The sequence below is a fragment of the Enhydra lutris genome, unplaced genomic scaffold, assembly GCF_002288905.1.
Source record: "Enhydra lutris kenyoni isolate GAN:26980312 unplaced genomic scaffold, ASM228890v2 scaffoldscaffold28, whole genome shotgun sequence".
NCBI lineage: Eukaryota > Metazoa > Chordata > Mammalia > Carnivora > Mustelidae > Enhydra > Enhydra lutris.
This window is the reverse complement of record NW_019154112.1, coordinates 4,857,117-4,879,303: the sequence shown is the minus strand read 5'-3', so window position 1 is coordinate 4,879,303 and position 22,187 is coordinate 4,857,117. Positions and strand designations below refer to the sequence as shown.

The window sequence follows — 22,187 nt, the reverse complement described above, 5'->3', positions numbered from 1 at the left end:
AGCTGTAGATGAGGGAGTTGGGTTCTGAGTGCACAGTTAGAACTTAGGGTGGTGCGTTGTATTGGCTTGTGGCCATCGGATGGATCAGGAGCTGGGACACATGGATGACGAGCTGGGAGGGAAGGTGTTGGGACTACGATGCCAACCAGGGCTAAGGACTTCTTTCCTTCTGACCAGCCCTTCACGGCGCTCCAGGCTTATCAGTGACTTTTTTCCTCCCCAGTCCTACTCAACTCTGTGTTCAAAGGGCTTTGGGGAAAGGGACAAAGGAGAGGATAGATAGCACAAGTGACTGACAGCCGGAGGAAAGGTAGAGATAAAGGCCACTGGTTCAGATGCCTTTCTGCTTTTTACAAGGTGAGTTGTCTACTCTTTCCACTAGAAACGAAAGCCACCCTACAAGAAGTGACCCAGAGATATATAAACAAAAAATAGGTCTCAGGTGCTTACTCTTCCGTGTTGTTTAGAGTTTGTACAAATGTGCCTTTTTTCTTTTTAACCGTCCACGTGACTTCTATGACTTTCAGGTGCTACTCGTGAGCAGTAGTCGCCATCCAGACCGATGGATTGTCCCTGGGGGAGGCATGGAGCCCGAGGAGGAGCCGAGCGTGGCAGCAGTCCGTGAAGTCTGTGAGGAGGTATGCGCAGAGATAAAAGGGCATGGCAGGACCTTGTAATCATGAATCTGTCATGTCTGTGTAGTTCTTTAATTCATCACCACTCACTGAGTAAACATACTCATGATCACAGAAAGAAGGCATTTAACAGTTACCATGTGCTTCCTTGATTAAAGGGCCGATCAGATTGGGACATGGTGATGTTTATCAGACACTGTGCAGGGAGAGGGCTCTAGTGGTGACTGTATCTGATTATATCAGACAGTGTTTTGTGATTTCCCATAGAGCTCTTTCAGCATTGCCTCTGTTACCTGTGGCAGAAGATCAAGAACAAATAGTTCATCAGCCCTAAGAAATGAGAGTATTGATGTAAACGGCTCATTCCCATTAATGATGAGGAGGAGGAGGAAGAGGCCGTTGTTCCCCTCTGCTTCCTGGGTCCAGGGCACAGAACAGTGGCTGAAGCAGGAGTTCTGTTGGCCAGAAGCTGTGATAAATAGTGCCATTAGAGAGAGAATAGTATCTTCTTTGTTATTTAGCCTCACGATACTCGGCATGTAGGTACTGAGTTCCTGGGCCATGCCCAGTATATCTTACTATCTTCTTCCAGAAGAAGTACTCAGAAAGAGGCAAGGTCTTCGTTCCCTTACTTCAAGAGCTTGTGGTTTGATTGGGGAAACCGAGAAATAGATGGCAGTTCAAAACCAGGAGGAAGGAGTAACATTCCCCCAAAGCCCCCTGTGGCAATGCTCTTCTTATGTTATTTCACAGAAGTCTCCTAACCTGGTGGTGTATGTGTTCTCACCCCATTGACTTGCCCTTACCACATGGCTAGTGCTTTTCTTTGTTCCAGAGGGAATTTAAAACTGATTCCAAGGATATATAAAACAGGCCTAAGAACAAGTCTAAATCCTTCATTTCTTTTGGGTTCAGCCCTTGCTGAAGTCCCCTGAGACTAATCTTACCCTTGGAATACTTAAGGAATTCTTCCCTCGCTCTGAACTCCCGCAGACTTGTGTTGGCTCGCACTCCTATCATTTTATCATATATCTGGCGTCCATAACTAGGGTATGATCTCTGAGAGCAAAAAGTATGTGTTGTAGTTGGAACCCTCCCTGTGTGTTCCCATTACACAGCTAGGTGGACAGCAGTAATTGGTACATGCTTCTGTGACAGGTGGGGCAACGGATGGAACAGGGAAAGTGCTGAAGATGGAAATGACCCGAGCACAGGGAGTGATAGGTATGGTCAGAGAGGATACACGAGGCATTCTCATGGTAGCCAGAACTGGTGTCCTTCTTTCTCACCAGACCTGGGATAAAGGGGGCTCCCCAGGGGTGGGGTGCCCTGGAGGGGCCGATGTGATTCTGTGCTCTGCCTTCCTAGGCCTGAGGGCACCAGAATCTTTGCCTGTTCCTTTCTGGAGGATCTCAGAGGCTGGACTATTCTAGTTACGTGTGGCAGGGCCCATTGGTGGACCTAAGCTGCGTAACTTGAGTTCAGATCCATTTGACGCTTGTAAGATCTAAGGCTCCTAAAGCCATGTTTAAAAGAGCTTCCACGGCAGTTGTAGATTCAGAAAGGTGGTCGGAAGACCTGAAATAGAATGACGGTTCTAGAACAAAGAGAAAGGGCAAAGTTACAGAGACTGTGCAAAACTTGCTCCTTGGTTTTAGGAGTTGTGGAGCAGATCTGACAGCTCTACCTTTGCGGAGCACATACGGATTTGGTGCCTGTCTCAGGCGAGCTCCCGTCAGTTGCCATTACTGTTGTTGGATTCTGAGTATTACGATTGAGTCAACCGTGTTTATACACGTGTAGCAAAGATGGAAGGAACTAGGTGACTGGAGTAGAAATGCAGCGAGGGGCAGGAAAGGGTGTAGGGTGCCCTGTTCACTTTGTTCCTGGAAATGCCATGCAGCCCTTCAGTTGGTAAGAGGGAAGCTGCAGTGGGAGTAGGGCCAAGGGGAGTGACAGGCGGCACAGACAACGGCTCCTGTCCTCAGATGTTCAGGATCCCCCTTCGCTCCTGTCCACACGGGGTCCTGGGCTTGAAATGAAACCGTGCTCGACTCTGAGGAAGTCAGAGGACAGTCATACCACACCCTGTACTTTATTCCAACATTACTGAAAGGATAAATGTCTGTGAACTGCTTGCAACTTCAGAATACGGTACCGAATAAATCAGATGTTTGCACAAACAATAAAAATTAGTGAAATGTCATTACAGAAACAAACATTCCAGGGGCTTCTATCAAAATAAAATAGAGGTGATGGTTTTTCCGATCCCACATCCATCAACAGAGTACAAGACTTGGTATCAGAGAGGATGATGTAGAGATAAATATATATATAATATATGTATAAATATATATATATATATATATATATATATACACACACACACACACACACACACACAAGTATATATATTTTTAGTTGCCCTTGAAGGATGGCTTTTGTATGTGGAAATCACTATTCAGGAGTTTATTTAGGTTTCAAAATGTTATGACTTCTGTAAAGTACACATTCAAAAACTTAATTTTCTTCATAATGCTTACAGCTCTGATTGTTCTGTATATAAACATAGGAGATTTTACTAGTCACTTTTGGATAATACTAGAACAGTTAGTTGAAGAGCTTCAGATGTTTCAAATTGGATTCATACAGCTAAATAGAAGTGCTTTCTAAAGAACTTCAGTTGTCTGACTTAAAAAATAAAAACCCAATGAAGCTTTTCAACAAAATGTCCTATGAATCTCCTATATTTAACTTATGGGCTCCTGGCTGGCTCAGTCAGTGGTGCATGCAACTCTCGATCTCGGGGTTTTGAGTTCAAGCCCCACATTTGGGGGGATTAAGTAGAGATTACTTAAGTAGATAAATTTCTTTTTTTAAAAGATTTTATTTATTTATCTGACAGACATAGATCACAAGCAGGCAGAGAGTCAGGCAGAGAGAGAGGGGGAGGCAGGCTCCCTGTTGAGCAGAGAGCCCGATGCGGGGCTTGATTCCAGGACCCTGGGATCGTGACCTGAGCTGAAGGCAGAGGCTTAACCCACTGAGCCACCCAGGTGCCCCAAGTAAATAAATATTTTAAAAAAGAAAATCAACTCACAAATGAGGTGAGTCTTAGATTCCTTATTCTCGTAATATATGTAAAATTACTAAGATTTTCAACTTAAAAACACAAGGCAGAAAGAAATTATTCAATTATATTTTCAAAACTGAGTTTCTGATCTAATGGGCCAAGGTTTTGGGGTTTTTTTTTTGGTGTTTGGTTTTTGTTTTTGTTTTTTTGTTTTTCAGTAATTTCCTTGCACAACATGGGGCTCAGAACTCATGACCTTGAGATCAAGAGTCGCATGCTCTCCTGACTGAGCCAGCCAGGCGCCTGGGGCCAAATTCTTTTACACATTACAAAATCATAAAATATGTCTGGTCTCCTTCTTAACAGAGAAATATCTTACCATTTTGATTCTCTTAAACATTTCTATATTTCATTCTAAATATTTCCAGGATTGAAAAATACTAACCCACCAAAGAAACTGGGCCCTTCCTGTTAATTGAGGCCAAGACTCTTGGATGGCCTGTTTGGAAATGCTGATCTAGTCTACTGTTGTTCTGTCAAGACTCTGTAACTTCACAAGGCTGGTGGTCATAGAGTCCACATTAGGCGGGAGTGTGTACTTAGCGAACATTGCACAGTGTCTGGCACATCTGGCTAACTTTGTCCTTCAACTTGAAGGTCCTTCCTCCATCAAGTCTTTGATAGAGCATTCGCTGTTCTTCCTTGGTATTTCCCTTGTGGTCTGTACTTCTGGCATCGTGGTTGTCTGTCATGCTGTAATGATACTGCTTGTTTAACTGTCTTCTGTGCTAGACTTTACATTCTGTGTAGCCAGATACCATCCTTTTCTGCTCACTGTTGAATCCCCATTGCTTAACATGTAGCAAGCACTTAACAAAATAAACATTTCAGTTATCGACGAGATGACTAGGGCAGCCCCGGAAATCTGAGGTAGGCCCTTTTGGGTTGGCAGGAGTAAACATACCTGCAGGTCTCTTGGTTAGAGGAGGAAGAATATGACAGTGTTGCAGCATCTGTCTGACCAGGCCGTGCAGGACTGGAAACTTGGGGCACAGGGGCACAGGCAGGCCCCGCTCACAGTGGCTAGAACGGCAGCAGGAATGCATTGTGGCTCCTGGAGCCTCGTCACTGCGCCTGGGGCCCAGCCCCTGTCTGCCACGGTGGATGAGCTGCCTCTTCAGTCTCTTCTCAGCCTCTTGGCTTCTGCTCACTACTTTCTGCATTTTCCCCTCTGAGTGTGGCACTCACCTGTCTTCGCCTCTCCATTCAGCCTTCCCAGCAGAGATGACCTGACCTACGGCTGCAGCTACCAGGCGACGACGTCATCAGCTTCTGGCCATTCTGAGGACGTTTGCCTTCACTTTGCTTCAGTTGCTGATTCCTTATTTCTCTTGCTGTGCTCAGAGCATCGAGCACAGGTGCTGTACAAGTGTGGCAGCTCACACTGCAGACACCTGCAGCAGCTTTATTGCAAGGACCCTGTGTATGCAGGAAAAAAATATTAACATGGGAAGATGTTTGTTAATGCATTCCTAAGTGGTAAAGCAGACTATGAAACTATAATATAAAACCATTTAGCGGAAAAGAAATATGTGTGTCTATTTGCGTAGAAAAAAGTAACACTGCTTGCATACCTACTATGTGCCAGGCTTTGTTCTAAGCATTTTGCAGATGTCACCTTATTTAATCCTCTCCAGACCCTAGGAGGTAGTGGAACTGTTTCTGTCTGTATTTTACTGGGCAAGAAAAAAACAGATTCTGTGAGATTAAGTCATTTGTCCAAACAAACTTGCCCAACCAAGGGTGCTGAAGGTAATTGAATCCAGAACATCTCATCTCAGCACCCACACATCTCTAAATGCTGTGCTCCTTGAAAGAACATCTACCAGAATGTTCGGGGTGGTTATCTTTGGGTTAGTTCAGAAATGATCAGGTTTTCTGCATTGAACATATATTTATTTTATTACTAGCAAAATGTTCTGTGTAAACATGAATGGAGTGAAATTATTAAGTAGTCTGTCATGGCCTTGTCGGGCCAAGATACCATTAAACTCAATCTGTTTGGCAGCTTTGTTTAACCCGGCTTAAAAATTTCAGCATATTGGCCGAATTTCAAAAACCGATAAATCTGTAGCACTTGAAACATTGGCAGTCACATTTCATGGGCTAAAATACCCCCTTTTGGAAACTGGCCTCCCGATTTTTAGCTGCTTATGGTCAGAATCCTCTTATAGTGACCCCTGGAGATTGAGAGGGCTGACACTCCCTCAGGGGCCTTGGTGACAGTGCATCTCCTGCCTCGGGCAGCAAAGGCTGGTGTGAGCCAGCCATGTGACACCCTCTGTTACCAGAAAGAAAAGCACCTCTTTGTGTAGTTTTTCAGAGCTCTTCTTTCTTGCTAATTCAATAGGAAAGGTAAAACTGTTAGCTGACAGGGAAAGAGAGAGAAACTGGATCTGAGATCGTTCTGTCTTCTGTTCATTTGTTTTATTCCCCATTCTCACCTTGGGAGAACCCAGAGTGTTATCACCAAGATAAAGAACATGTGAAAACAGAATCGAGAGGAAAAATATGTGCATACCTTCCACTGCATCGTCTTCAAGGATGATAAAGATGGGTGCCTTTTGAGAAGTGTAGTCAATGATGACATTTGAAAATATGTGGCCAGATGCCAGTTCCTTTTATCTGCTGCTTCATGTCCGGACAAGGCCTGTATCCACAGAGCCGTTTCCCGCACACCAACTGTAAAGGAGCTGTAGGCAGCCTCTTCATGAATCTGTGGCATAGGCATAGCTTAAAAAAAAAAAAAAAAAAAAGCGTAGGTTTTCTGACTTCCTCACTTGTGTCATAATATCACACTTTCCTGCTACTCCTCGGGCTCTTCACCACCTGCTGCTTTGCCATATAAACTCAGCACCATGGAAATTTCTTCCTTTTAATGAGGTCTTCTGATACTTCCCTGTATTTCTTGCTGCCCTGTTTCAAGTTTTTAGTACACTGTCCGAAAAAGTAAAAATGTCACAGCACGTTTGACTTACTTCACCTTCATTTAGGAGAGTTTGTTTTGAACGGCTAGGTGCCTTAATATAATAAGGATCACAGTTGCCTCAAGGGTCCAGAGGGGCTTTGTCTTAAGGCTTTGCCTTACTGATCTTCTACCACCCAATCAAGAATTTCTTGTGACCCTTCTTGAGATCATGGAAGATGCTGTCGTGAACTGTATTTTTTAAAATCTATATCTTCTTGTTCTTTTTTTTTTTTTTTTTTTTTTTTTTTTGAAGAGAGCAAGCACGGGTGCACAATAGGGATGGGGCTTTGGGGAGGGCAGAGGGAGAAAGAGAATCTTAAGCAGGCTCCACACTTAACACAGAGCCTGACTCAGGGTTCAGTCTTATCCCTGAGATCGTGACCTGAGCTGAAATCAAGAGATGCTTAACCACCTGAGCCACCCAGCGCCCCATAAAAATCCATATCTTTTTGGGGCACCTGCGTGACTCAGTTGCTGAAGTATCTGACTTTGGTCGGGTTATGATCTCGGGGTCCTGGGATCAACCCCTGCATTGGGCTGCCTGCTCAGTGGGGACTCTGCTTCTCCCTCTCCCCCTGTTCCTCTTCCCTGCTCCTTCTCTCTCTCTCTCAAATAAATAAAGTCTATTTTTTTTATAAAGATTTTACTTATTTGACAGAGAGAGAGAGATCACAAGTAGGCAGAGAGGCAGGCAGAGAGAGGGGGAAGCAGGCTCGCTGCTGAGCAGAAAGCCCAACACAGGGCTTGACCCTAGGATCCTGAGATCATGACCTGAGCCAGAGGCAGAGAGGCCCCACCCCCTGAACCACCCAGGCAGCCCATAAATAAATGAAATCTTTTAAAAAAAAATCTATATCTTCTTATCCTAGTTTTTGTACTGTGTGTTCCCTGTCTCCACCAAAAAAAAAAAAAGTTTGTACGCTCTAATATATGTGTCCTGGCGACTAGAAAGCTCCATATGGAGCCTCAGAACTGCCTCTAACAGAGAAGCAGTATTCATGGCTCTTGTTATATACAAGCAGAACATTCAAAAAGCCTGTAACTAGTCGGAAATAATTTAAGATACTGTTTTGTCACCCTTTCTTTTTAGGTCATCAGTGTTTGACTCTGTTTGGAGAGGAGAAATACAGGAAGGTCGTGTGTGACTGTGTTGTATTTTCATCTTTATTTTTTGGCCTCAACCTGAACTGTTGTGAGTGGAAGGTGGGGATAGGGTATCATAGAATTTATTAGGGAAATAACATGATTCTTTTTAAATGCCAGACTTTTAATCACAAAATATGTATAAGAATGTGTTAAGAATATTTTCAGTCAGTTTAACAAGATAAGTAGAAGGTGGGGAAGTGATTTCATGGACCAGGGGTCCTCCAGCTCATAAGCTGGTAGGGAAGGCTCTGGTTGGGGTCATTTCCTCCTCAGGCCCAGCCATGAGTTGTCGTGCGGCAGTCAAGACCCAGTATGGTTCTGATGTTTCAAGAGAATCTTTTTTTTTTTTTTTTTTTTAAGATTTTATTTATTTATTTGACAGAGAGATCACAAGTAGGCAGAGGCAGGCAGAGAGAGAGAGGGAAACAGGCTCCCTGCCAATCAGAGAGCCTGATGCAGGGCTCGATCCCAGGACCCTGAGATCATGACCTGAGCTGAAGGCGAGGCTTAACCCATTGAGCCACCCAGCTGCCCTCAAGAGAATCTTGAAAGCTAGATTCTCATGTGAGAGCTCCTAGTCTTTTAATATAGGCAACTAATTTTTTTTTTTAAGATTTTATTTATTTATTTCAGAGAGCAAATGAGAGAGAGAGAGAGCGAGCACAAGGCCGGGGAGCAGGCAGAGTGAGAGGCAGAAGCAGGCAATCTGGTACAGGGCTTATCCCAGGACCCTGAGATCACAACCTGAGCTGAAGGCAAATGCTTAACTGAGTAAACCACCCAGGCACCCATAATTTTTTTTTTTTCCCTAAGAGAGAAGTGCACAGGAGGTGGGAAGTGTGGGAGGGGGAGAGAGAATCTTAAGGAGCCCAAAGAGGGCCTGGATCTCCCTGACCCTGAGATGATGACCTGAGCCAAAGTCAAGAGTTGGAGGCTTAGCCTACTGAGTCCCAGGTACCTCCTAGGCAGCTAATTTTTAAAAAGTTTCCAAAACCTTAAGCAAAATAATACATGCAAATGAATTAAAACAACAGTAGTAATACTGAAAAGTCCATAATGAAAAATAGCCAGGGCTGCTGGGTGGCTCATTCGATTGAGCATCTGACTCTTGGTTTCTGCTCAGATCATGATCTCAGGGTCGTGGAACTGAGCTCCACATCAGGCTCTGTGCTCAGCAGGGAGCCTGGTGGAGATTTTTTCTCTCTCTGAAATAAAGATAAATCTTTAAAAACAAAAAGTTTAAGGAAAAAAAACCCACCAAAACATATGTTCTTAATGGAGTAAATGAGCTGTGTTTCAGATTTTTACTTTATTTTCAACTGTAAAGTGATAAGCTCCAGCCTCTTTGAAGAAGACAGTTTTTTATTTTTCAGTCTCCTAAATGATAAGTAAAAGCAAATAAAGGTTTTTAATCTTGGCAGTATTTCACTCTTTAATGGAAATGTCAAAATGGGAAAATATATCCAGATGTAAATTACTATAAATCAAGAGAGACCATAAGTCAACCTAATTTGTTGAAAAGTAGGTTTCATTTAAATACTGTTCTCTGAATTTCCAGGATTTAATTTTTTTTTTTTTTAAGATTTTATTTATTTGAAAGAGAGGCAGTGAGAGAGAGCATGAGCGAGGAGAAGGTCAGAGGGAGAAGCACACTTCCCGTCGAGCTGGGAGCCCCATGCAGGACTCGATCCCAGGACTCCGGGATCATGACCTGAGCTGAAAGCAGCCGTCCAACCAACTGAGCCACCCAGGCGTCCCCAGGATTTAATTTTTAAGAAATTTAAAATTACCTGACTATGAGTTATTAATAATGTACATTTATGGCTATGTGCCCCTATAGATTTATCTTAAAAATGAGTATAAAAATAGGCAAAGAATTTTTCTGTATGTTTGAACTTTTTTGAAATAAAAAGTTTGTCATAAAATAGCCATAAGCTTTTTATGTGCCAGCTATATTCAGATCTTGAGGAAGAAACTATGAAGTACAATGATATGTTGGATTCCACTTTCCTTAAGACAGATTGTGTTTTTGTTAAGTACTACCGAGTCTTTATTTTTACTTGGGGAAGAAGATATTTTTAGCTCTTTTGGTCACAGCATTATAGAATGCAAGAATCATCATGTCTCTAAAACTCTTATTCTGATAATTAATTCCTTTTAAAGAATTTTTTTTTAGGTAGGAGGCAGAGAGAAAGGGAGGGAGGGAATCCTAGGCAGGCTCCATACCCAGCACAGAGCCTGATCCTGAGATCATGACCTGAGCTGAAATCAAGAGTTGGATACTCAACCAGCTGAGCCACCCAGGTGCCCCCTTTGAAGAATTTAATAGGAAATGTGGTTCAGTGGTGAAAACTTTTAGGAAAATTTTATTTACCTAATATGGACCTACATTTGTGTGTGGAAGCATCTTTATTCTCCAAAGGAAGCATATATACAAAAAAGCAGTAAAAGAAGAGCTTTTCCTTAGAAAAACAATTTCGAATATAAGAAATGAACAGAGAAAGCACGCCATGTTTTAGTGTGGAAGCCTGTGTGAGGCTGTTTCATGTTAGAGGACAGAATGAATCCTGTAGATCGCTGGCAAAGGCCCTCAAGTAATTCCGTATTGAGTCTCCTGTTTCTGGCAGCTGAGAACTTGGAAAGGGCCTTTCCTCTCAGTTACAGTTCAGGGATGAAAGGAGACCTTGGCATAGACACCACCTCCCGCAAAGGGCCTGGCTGAGGCGCCTTGTGCTAATCCTCGTGCTCAGCTTTTGCTTTGCGCTCACGTGGCCGAGAGTGTAATTCAACTCAGGCCCAAGAGCCGGGAGGCCTCTCTCTTCTTTCAGAGGAGGGCACCTCCCCGCTGTTAACGAAATGGGAAATGGCTCCTCCTGGGTTACTTCCCTGATTACTTCTAGAGTCAACCTTAAAATGATTGACAGTTTTTAGTGACTATCATTTAGGCTTTTGAAAAAACACTGAGGGGCACCTGGGTGGCTCAGTGGGTTAAAGCCTCTGCCTTCGGCTCAGGTCATGATCCCAGGGTCCTGGAATCGAGCCCCGCCTCAGGCTCTCTGCTTAACAGGGAGCCTCCTTTCCTCTCTCTCTCTGCTTGCTGCTCTGCCTAATTGTGACCTCTCTCTCTCTGTTAAATAAATTTTCAAAATCTTTAAAAAAAAAAAAACTGAATAGATACTCTCAGCTTTATGAAAAGTGGTATTCAAAATGGTACTACATATTCATGTTAGTGAGCATTTTAGTTTAAATATATACGTGCTTTAGACTATGAATTTCCATTAGAATGGTCTGTAAAATTTTTAAACTTAAAAATAGAAACAGTATAACCTGAGCAGGCCGTGGGGCACTTGCCTGACTTAGTCGGTAGAGCATGCGGCTCTTGATCTCAAGGTGGTGAGTTCGAGCCCCACGTTGGGTGTAGGGATTACTGAACAGTGCTCTTAATCTGAAGGCTTTTGTGTGTTCCTTGTAGCATTTAGTGAGGTTGTTAGCATAGCCAGTCTGATTAAATGGTGACGACTATAGCTCACCATTTTTCTGATTATAAAAACAATTCCTTTTCCTAGCAGAATGAAAATCCAAAAAGCACAAAGAAGACAGTATATTACCATAATTCCATAGCTGGCTATATTTTCCTCAACGTTTTATTCAGATTTTTCAAACATTTAAGAAAAAATTTTAACTACTAAAACACTGTATACCTTCTTCTAGATATATCTGTTGACTTTTTGCTTTATCTCTGTACACACTTTTTTGTTGTTCTGCCATTGAAAAGAAGTCATACATATTATGACATATCACTTCTTAATTCTGTTCTTTAGCTTCAGCATACCTCTTTTTAGAATAAAGCCAGGTCCCTACATTACCACATAACATTGTCACACCTAAGAAAATTTGTAATTCCATAACGTCTGTCTCTCTCTACCCTAAAAAAAAATAGTCCAGGGCAGTTGTCTAATAGAATATCTCATGTTCTGGTTTTGCTTGATTGTTTCTTCTTGGTGTCCTTTAAATTGCTTTCTTATCCCCTATATTTCTAGCAACTTCATTTAGAGCAGTGCTGTCCAGTAGAACTTTTCTGAAATTATGTATGTCCCTGATCAGTGTAGTAACCCCTAGCCAGCCATATATGGCTACTTAAATGAATTCAAATTAAAAAGTTCTTAAAATTTTATTTATTTATTTGAGAGAGAGCAAGGGGGAAGAGAGCAGGAGCGCAGGAGCAGGGGAGGGGCTTAGGGAGAGGGAGAAGCAGGCTCTCTGCTCAGCAGGGAGCCTGATGTAGAGCTTGACCCCAAGACCCTGGGATCATGACCTCAACTGAAGGCAGACATTTAACCAACTGAGCCACCTAGGCGCCCCTAAAATCAAAAGTTTTAAATTCATTTTCTCAGTTATGCTAGCACATTTCAGGTGCTCCTTGGTGGCATATGGATAATGGCCATTGTATTAAACAGCACTGGGCTAGAGGCTTGATTGCATTTAGGATAGGCTTTTTTTTTTGTTTTTTTGTTTTGTTTTGTTTTGTTTTGTTAGGTTGCTGCACAGGTGATGCCACATGCTTCCTATTAGTTCACATCAGGAGATACATAATGTCAGGTTGCCTGGCCGTTAGTGATAAAATGTTTGCTCAGACAGATTTCTCCATTGTAACAGGGCATATCTGCCAGTGAGACAGAATTGCTAAGTAATCTATTGGGTAATGTTTCTGCACTGTATGACTATCCTTTCAGCTAGTAGTTTTAGAATCTTCTGATGATCCTAACCAAATAGATCCTTTGAAATTCTTCTCTGAAGGAAAGCTTTTTTCCTCATTCCCCTTCCATGCTCCCCACCTTCCCATTTTTTTATTTCCTGTCTTATTTTATTTTATTTTTAAAGTGGGCTCCACACTGAGCGGGGCTTGAACTCCTGATTCTGAGATCAAGACCTGAGCTGAGATCAAGAGTTGGACACTTAACCAACTGAGCCACCCAGGTGCCCCTTTTCTTCTTACTTTAAATACCCCTCTGGGCTCTTGGATCTTAATTTTTTTTTTTTATTGTTTTATGATCAGTTACAATCTTTCTTCTCTTTGCTTTTATTGTCTCAGATTTGGTCACTATGTACCCTTTGAGGCAGCCTTCCTATGTACTTTTGAGTCCTTCCTTGCTCTGTAAATGGAGTAAAGTTATTCCCAAGCTCAGCTTGAATTTTCCTGTCCCAGACCTATTGTCAACTATTTCTCCAGAGAGTTTCCTTTGAGTGGAGAATGTTATTTTGAAACCAGAATTGGGGCTTGGTGTGCTTACTGATAACTGAGATGTCATGAACTCCGAGGCCCTTTCAGTAGACGGTAATAGAAAGCATATTAAAAAAGAAAAATCATGATTTCATGTTAAATATTTCCACTTCAAATTTAACATTACAAGGTTTTTCCCCCTTTTATATGTAGTACCTCTTTTTCTCTTAACATAAGACTAAAGGTTTTTAATAACCTTCAATAACCTTACAAAGGATTTTAATAACATTCTCATACTGTTACAGGTTTCTAATAACATTATTTGCTTTTTCATATTATAAGATAATATGAATGTGTGTGCATCATTGATACTTTAAGGAGAAGTATTAGGAGCCTGACAATGTGTTCTAATCTACTTAATGTGAACCTGGCAGTTTTAGGGAGGGCCACCTAATCTTAGGGGTAGAATTAACCCCTGGCGCTACTTTGGATTATTTAGGGATTGGATCTGGGTTGGTTTGAATTGGTAGTAAATGACAAGATGATATTAAAGAGGAAGTAATTGGCACCAGCAGAGAGGTATCCCTTTTCTTTGTAAACCTGGGTTATAGTTTGTTTTACATTAGGGACAGTTACCTAATATAACCCATCTTTACCCCATTTGGGGGCCACTCTCAGGCATAGGAATAGTCAAATAAGTCAGGAAACATAACCTAAGAACTGAGTAGGAGGGTTTGTATTGCTTCTGTGTAGATTTGTGGTCTGTAGAGGCCCTCCATTGTGTGTGTGGATGAGCTTGGAGGCATGGTGTAGGGAGTACACTCGTGCCATTCTCTACCTGTCCTCTTGCATTTGTGAATGATTGTTTCAATTGGAGTGTTTTTTAAACTTGTCATTTGGATTCTAGGCTCCAGTCATTAAAACGAGATTTTTCCACCCACAGAAACGTGTGGCAGGAGTTTGAAAAGTCACACAGGATAGTTCTTGGGTGAGACCAGCCTTCTTATCGCAGCTTGTACAGCACTTCTGGTCCCTTCCTACTAAGTGCCAGTGGTGCCCTCCAGTCATCATGACAACCAGAAACACTCATACATTTCCACAGTGCCCTTGGAGACAGTCGTGCTTGTGGAAAACCTCTATGTTGAGTGGTCTGGGAGTTCCTTTTGTCCTCCAGATCCCAGTTGCTTGCTTACTCGTGCTTAATTGGTAACTGTTTGTCAGGCTCCTGCTGTAGGCTCGGTTAGGGTTGGAACTCACATCCTGAACATGGCAGATGATGTAGAATATGGCAGGTCACGAGTACAGCAGGGTGGTGGAGAGCCTTGATATCCTGCCAGAGAAGTTCATAGTTAAGAAGGTTCTAGGACCCGGGTACTTTGATGAATGTGTAGTACTGCTCACTGACCAGCAAACTCATGGAATGGAGAGGGAAAGATAATGATTGAAGAAAAGGAATTCTTCCCTGAGCTTTGAGAGGAAATGGTAAGTGAAAAAAATACAGATTTCATCCCACTAGTCAGATAAATGCCAGCTAAAATAAGCTGGTATGTTGCTTCTATCAAATTAGCCAAGATTTAAAAAAACGAATTCTATCCATGATGGTGAAGGAGGCAGCATGTATTAAGAGCCTTAAAACTGTCTGTACTGGGGGCACCTGGGTGGCTCAGTCGGTTAATCAGCCGACTCTTGATTTTGACTCAGGTCACGATCTCAGGATCTGGGGATTGAGCCCCACATCAGCTCCACACGGAGACTGCTAGCCCCCTCCCTCTCTCTCTCTCTCTCTCTCTGTTTTTCTCTAATAAATAAATCTTTCTTTTTTTTTAAGATTAGTTTTTTTATTTGAGAGAGAGAGCATGAGAGAGAGAGCATGAGCAGGAGGGAGGGGCGGGGGAGGGGCAGAGGGATAAGCAGACTCCTCACTGAACAGGGAGCCTGATGCGGGGCTTAATCCCTGGACCCCAAGATCATGACCTGAGCCAAAGGCAGATGCTTAACCAACTGAGCCACCCGGGATCCCTACTTTCTCTAACAAATCCTTTAAAAAGACGTCTGTACTGTTTTTTGGGCACCTAGCTGGCTCAGTTGGAAGAGCGTGAGACTCTTGATCTCCGGGTCTTGAGTTCAGCCCCATGTAGGGTTTAGAGATTACTTAAATTAAGATGTCTGTACTGTTTTGGACACTGTATCAGTCATCGCAAGTCCTTTCCATTTCAGGACACGCCACACATCTGACATAATACACGTGATTCCCTCCAGCTAGAAAGTTCACCCTGTCCCCTTGCCATCTGGGCACACTTCTTTGAGGTTTCAGTGCAGTCCCTTCATTTTATGGAAGCTTTCATGACTTTCGAGGTTGATACATAGGTGCTTTCCCCACCATCCCATTGTAACATAAGTTTTAAATGTGTTTTTTCTGGGTATCCTTACTCACTGTGAACATTCTGCAAAACAGAAAAGTAAAAGGAACAAATTTAAATTTTCATACTCCCCACTGGTAACATTTTGGTGTATTTTGACTTCTGCATGTTTTTGCTTGTCATCCTTCCAACTTGACTATAAGCTACTTGGTGGTATCCTTATATAGCGTAAGGAGGTCCTGAACATGGACAAAAGTGAACTATTTCAGAAGAAATTGAAAACAAAAAAGAGGAGGCAGCGGTTTTCTAACTTTTCTCTTCGCTCTCATTTTCTGTTTTCCCACCTCTTCTCCTGGCTTGGAGACCATGACCAAATCTTGTGACTACCTTTTCGATTCATATTGGAGCCCGGCATTTTTGCTCCTAAGTATCTGTGGAGAAATGCTTATTCATGGACAAAGAGACACACTTACAGGAGGTTCATCCCAGCTTTAATGTGGAATAGCAAAAACCAGCAACCATCTAAATGCTCATCCGTAGGATGATTACCTCAGTTGTGGCATGTTTGTATTACATATTACCATCCAGCAGTTTATGTAATAAAGGAAATCTGCATAGCCCAACACGGAAAGCTCTCAGAGACATTTAGTGACATGAAATGGCAAGTATGATTGATTAGTGTAAAATAAAATGTCCTAAAACATATCTGTATGTGCATATGAGTACCTCTGGGGAGGGAAGTGGGACTAGGAAGCCTATGGGAAATTTTGCTTTATCTAAATGTTCTTGATTTTGTTTCTCACAACTCCATCACTTTTTCCAGAGACTGGGCAGAAATGTGAAGCCATCAAGCAGTTGTGAAAACATCAGTATTTAAAGTGCTTAATAGTATAGCCACAATCCCCCATGGAACTCTGCAGGGATATATTTCAGCTCAGAAAGGTTAAAATTAGACTTGCTGAAATTCTGTTCTATATTGTCTTCCCCTGCAAGAAAATGCCATCTCTGGTGGCAGCCGTGGTAGCCAGCAGAGCTTCAGTTGGGTTTTTGTTTTAGTCTTGGATGCAAGCTTATTTTCAGCTTTGCAACCTGATCTTGCTATCTTCGCATATTTTTTTTTAATTTGTTAAAATGATTAGTGAAGATAAGGTAGTTGAGAAAGGGATTGATTCATATGGAGATCTTTCAGACAGTTTGCTGTTTCCAGATGTCTAGATTAGTCTTGCAAGGAGTATGAGTAGAAGTGATCCATGAAAAAACATCACATGTGCTCATCAGTCTGAGAACTAAAGACTATTGCTGTCGGACATGTTTGTGGGAACTCTTTTGTTGGTATTGCGGACAATTATGACTTTAGGAACGGTGTCGTTTATTGTTGCCGCACAAAACCTGAAACAAGACTAGACTAATCATGTTATCTCACAGTTTCTGTGAGACTTGAATTCAGACAGGGTGCAGCCGTGACAGCTTGTCCACGATGACTGGGGCCTTAGCTGGAAAAATCAAAGGCTGGGAGCAGGATACTGTTGGGGGAAAAAAAATCTTGATCTTTCTCCTGCATCTGAGTGTCTTTGCTGATTCCTCCCTTAAGTTTTGAATGTCCTAGAGGTGTCCTTTTTAATTTCTTTCCGTGTATGTCTGCCGTCTCCTCCTCGGTGATCTGGCCCAGTCTCAAGGTTTTGAACCTGAGAGGTGGTTAGTGGGTAGGTAGATAGATGCACATTCCTCCCAACCATAGCTTTCCTTAACCTGCCTATTTAGTATTTCCATTTGGTTGTCCAGCTGGCAGCTGAAACTTGTTTTTGTTGTTGTTGTTGTTGTTGTTGTTGTTGTTGTTTTAAGATTTTATTTATTTATTTATTTATTTGAGAAAGAGAGATCATGAGCAGTGGGGAAGGGTAGAGTTGGAGAATCAGACTCCCCGCTGAGAAGGGAGCTTGATACGGACTCGATCCTGGGACCATGAGATCACGACCTGAGCCGAAGGCAGATGCTCAACCCGCTGAGCCACGCAGGCTCCTGATACTTAATATATATAAAGCTAAACCTCTGATTCCAGTACCTTCTCCTAAATTTGCTCCTCCAGCCGTCTTCCCCATCTCAGCAAATGTAACTCCTTTCTCTCAGTTGCTTAATCCAAAAACTAGGGGTTATCCTTGATTTCTTTCATTTCTCACACTCAGTAGTTTCCCAGCCAATCCTGTTGTCTCTACCTTCCAAATGCTTTTATATCCAGAAGCCAACCACTTCTCACCATCTCTGTTACTACCACCTTGGTCCAAGTCACTGTCACTTCTCCTCCAGTTCTTACCTCCTTCAGTCTGTTTTCAACACAGCAGGTGAAGTAATCCTATTAAAAGAAACCAGGTTGCAAAACATCATGTCACTTTCTAAGCTGAAGCCCTTAGAATGGCCTAGGATCTGGCTTCCTCTGGGACTCCTCTCTCACCTCTCTCTCGCTCACCGCGCTTCAGCCATATCCTAGCAGCCCCCTTGCTGCTCCTCCCCTCAGGCCCTTTGTACTTGCCGTTCTTCTGCCCAGTCATCATGGGATTGACACAGTCCCTAGATATTGAATCTGGAGGCGAGAGACCATCCTGCTGGTTTTTCCTGATGGCTTATATATGTGGCAGTTGCCTTTTATTGGTGATGAAATGTCATGGTATTGAGAATGGGACATGAACAGTTTCAAAAAACAAATTCAGTCTAGTCATACTGTAAGTAGCAGATATGTGCATTTATATCTGTGCCAAATGAAATGCTGTTTTTCATTCATCTACCTGCCTTTCTTGCTCAGCCGGATCTTGCCGCACTCAACAGTCCTGTCCTTCAAGTGGGGTGGCAATTGTTAGAAGATCCCTTGAATACCTCTGAAACGTTCACTTGGCTTGCGTGCCTTTCCTCTTTACCCCCTTTCGGGTTGAGGAGTGACTTGAGGGCATGAGTGGGCAGTCCGGGATGCCATCTGAACAGTCTGTTCTGAGAGAGCTGGTAGAGCTCCGAGTCAGGCCCTAAAACAGAGAGGTTTGGGTTTCATAGGATGCCAACAAAACGTGCCAGAGGGCTCTTTAGTACTGAGAGTGAGGCCGTTGAAGGGAAGAGTATCGTTTTCAACCAAGAGCTCCTCGGTGACATACTGTCACCGAGATTTATGAGAGCTGAGGGAAAGATGATCAGCTATTTATGGTGGTGTGAGCAGCAGAGTTCTGGGTGCAAAACCGAAGGAGGACATCACTGAGAAGATCCGCAGGCTTGAGAAACCTGAGGGAGTGTGCCTGTCTATATGGGGACTCTGCGGTTAAGTAGAAATTATTTTTATAGGGTCATAGAATTACATTGTTGAGAAGGACGTCAGGAGGTTATCTGGTTTAAACCTGCACTTCTGGTGAAGCGGAGTTAAATAAACATGTTCACCGTTCAAGCCTTCAGGTTTCTTTTTGTTTTCCTCTTTTGAATGTATATTTATAAAAGATACTGATCCTTTTATGTTATTTAAGAGAGTAATTTTTTAATGTCTGGTTTTTTTTTGTTTTTTTTTTTTTTTTTAATTTTTTGTTTTTTTTTTTTTTTTTTTTTTTTTTTTAATGTCTGGTTTTTTAAAAATGACTTTCAATGCCATCCAACAACAAGATAACCACTGCCTAAATCAGAAGAGCCAAAATAAAACTGCATGGTGCCGTTTAGCAGCAGACTCAGGGCAAGAAAGATAATCGTAGTAGCTCGCTGCTTTCAAATAAACTGTTCCTCTCTGTTGGGCCAGTTGAAAATACACAATATTAAATGCTCAGAAAGAGCAAGATCACCTCTATGGTGATATTTAACAATCTTGAATTTTTATTTTTATTTTTTAAATTTATTTTTATTTATTTATTTATTTTTTTGTCATTTCAAACTGAAATTGCCAGTTCTGCCTTTAAAGTGAACATTAGGTTATTGTTAAGAAAACCTTTTTAAAGCTGGTCCTCCATACTGATTTTCCAGATTCTTAGGTAGTCTAGAAGGCAGGTTTATATAATACCCTTTTAGTAATTGTAAATTCACAAAACAATCGAAAGTTCCATTTATATAAGCTTGCCTGCCCTCCAGAAGGTGTCCTGATTTATTCTTTCCGCAGCAGAGAGGAGGGCATTCATACGTTTGGAATGTGTGCAGGCTTCGGAATTGGTCTCCTACGTTCATATCCTTGTGCTACTGTTTAACCACACGGCATTGGCAAATTATTTATGTATCTCTAAGCATTGGTTTCCTTATCTGGAACATAGGAACCATGGTAATATTTGCTTTATAGGTAGACAGTAAGAACTCAAATATTAGCTATTATTACTAGAAAAGAGAAGTAATTTGCCCTGAAATCACACAGTGGAACATGACCTGACCATACAAGAATGTTTCCAAACACTGGGTTCTTATCTCCCCAGTCCTCGTCTACCCCATTACCCTCATCAGGAGGATGTGAGTCAGGTTAATGAACAGTATGAGCCTTTTAAGTTACTTTGAATACATAGTTAGGAGAGAAACTGGATTTATATTTTTGGTGTTGGGTTCATTTAATTTTTTGTAGCTTTCTTTTTTTTAACATGCTCACATAATTGAAAAATATGCTGCTGTCTTCTGTAGCATATTTTGTGAAGTCTCAAAGATTGAGATGGAAAGGAGAGTACCTTATTTTTAGATTCTAAAATATTTTTTTCCAGCAAATTTTTAGGATTGACATTTTTTTCCCAATATTATAAAAATTTTCAAACCCACTGCCTTAGTAAATGAATCTGATTTTAAATGCCCATATGCCCACCACCTGCATTCTGCCATTAGCACTTTACCTTACTTGCTTTTATCACATAATCTTTATCTGTTACTGAAACCATAAGAAGTAACCAGTACTTGAGAACACAAATCATTTCTCTTTCCATCACCTAAAAATAACCTTTGTTGACATTTTGGTAATCTCATACAAATTGCACATCCATAAATTGTGTGTGTGTGTGTGTGTGTGTGTGTGTGTGTGTTTAAAAATAATACTGGAGGGGCGCCTGGGTGGCTCAGTGGGTTAAGCCGCTGCCTTCGGCTCAGGTCATGATCCCAGGTCCTGGGTTCAAGCCCCACATCGGGCTTTCTGCTCAGCAGGGAGCCTGCTTCCTCCTCTCTCTCTGCCTGCCTCTCTGCCTACTTGTGATTTCTCTCTGTCAAATAAATAAATAAAATCTTTAAAAAAAAATACTGGAATTTAGCCATTTCATTGGCTTATATTGTGGACAGACATCCCTTTGTGGTAATAGGCATGTATATGAGTGATTATTTTGAAAGACCTCATAATAGTTCATCTATAATATGCCATAGTTTTGACTATTTTTTGCTGAACATTTAGTTTGAGTCTAATTTTTCATTATTCTAGACAACATTGAGAATATTAGTCAGTTTGGTTGTTTTTGTTGTTCTTGTTGTTTTGGTACTTGCCTAGTTGTTTCTTTAGGATAAATTTCTTAAGGAAAAGTTGTTGGTAATGTTTAAGTTTTATGTTTAATTGTCCAGTTGCTCTCTAGGAAGAGTACCCATTTATGGCCCATCTCCATGAAAATGCAAATTTCTCCTATGTATTTGCACGGTATTTTTCTTTTTTACCCTAGCCACTTTGAGAGGTGGAAATTGTATCTTACTCTGCTGATTTCCAAATTTAATTTGGGAAACAATAAACACCTTGAAATAACTCTTGAGTCCCAAAGAAAATCAAAACTGCAGTCTCATATGATTCAGAAATTAATCATGATGAAAAGGAGGGGAAGTGAAGAAAATCCTTTTTGCCAAGTATATTTAAGTTTTATAAACATTTCATTTTATACATAATTAAAGATTATATAGTCTTTGTTCATATGTACAAACACAGTCATTCCATTGCTTTAAGCTTTGAAATTCGGAGATGTTATCCTTTGTTGTAATTGTGATTTTTGTTTCTCCTTATATTTTGCTTTGTATTCTCTTTCTTTGTTTATGTAATTCAGCATATAAAGAATAGTGGTTGTTTTATTTCCATAATGGATCATACAATATCAGCATAAAATTACCTTCTTTGTCTGTTTATTCTTTTTGCTCTGAATTTTAGCCTTTTGCACTTTTTAAGAGGTGATGAGGGTGGCCATTTTGCTGGTATTACTTAACCGTTTATTTTCTTACCTTTTTATGTCATTTTGTTTTAGTTATATATCTCTTGTGACTGTACATCATTTTTCACTTAGTTTGAAAGTCTTTGACTTTGGAATAATGAAATCTAGCCTTATTAACATTAATTATAACTTTTTTAAAAGATTTTATTTTTAAGTAGTCTCTCTCTGCACCCAACATGGGGCTCAGACTTACAACCCTGAGATCAAGAGTGACATGCTCTACTGCCTGAGCCAGCCAGGCATCCTAATTATGATAACTTTTGAAAAAATATATTCCTGTCATCTTTTATACTGTGTTATTCTCATCTGCCTTTCTTATGATGAGTCTACATTTTGCTAAATTGATTGTTCTTCCTTTATCTTCTCTAGTGACATGGAAGTTATATATACTGTCTCTATTGCAGTGGTTACTTTCTGTTTTAAAAATAGATTTAATTTTCCCCATTTATTTATTTATTTGAGAGAAGGAGAACTGGCGGGGTTCAGAGGAAGAAGGGGAGAGAGACTCTGAAGAAGACTCTGCACTCAGGAGCCCAACACAGGGTTCCATCTCATGAGCCTGAGAT

The 22,187-nt window shown here is 41.4% G+C and overlaps 1 protein-coding gene across 1 annotated transcript in view; it reads left to right on the top strand.

Annotated features, from left to right (window-relative positions):
• LOC111152252 (diphosphoinositol polyphosphate phosphohydrolase 1) overlaps nucleotides 1-22,187 on the top strand; it is a 114,113-nt gene that overhangs the window by 59,394 nt on the left and 32,532 nt on the right. The window contains exon 2 of the mRNA XM_022510699.1: nucleotides 528-638. Within this exon, the coding sequence (XP_022366407.1) occupies nucleotides 528-638 (111 nt within the window). The remainder of the gene's footprint in view (nucleotides 1-527; nucleotides 639-22,187) is intronic.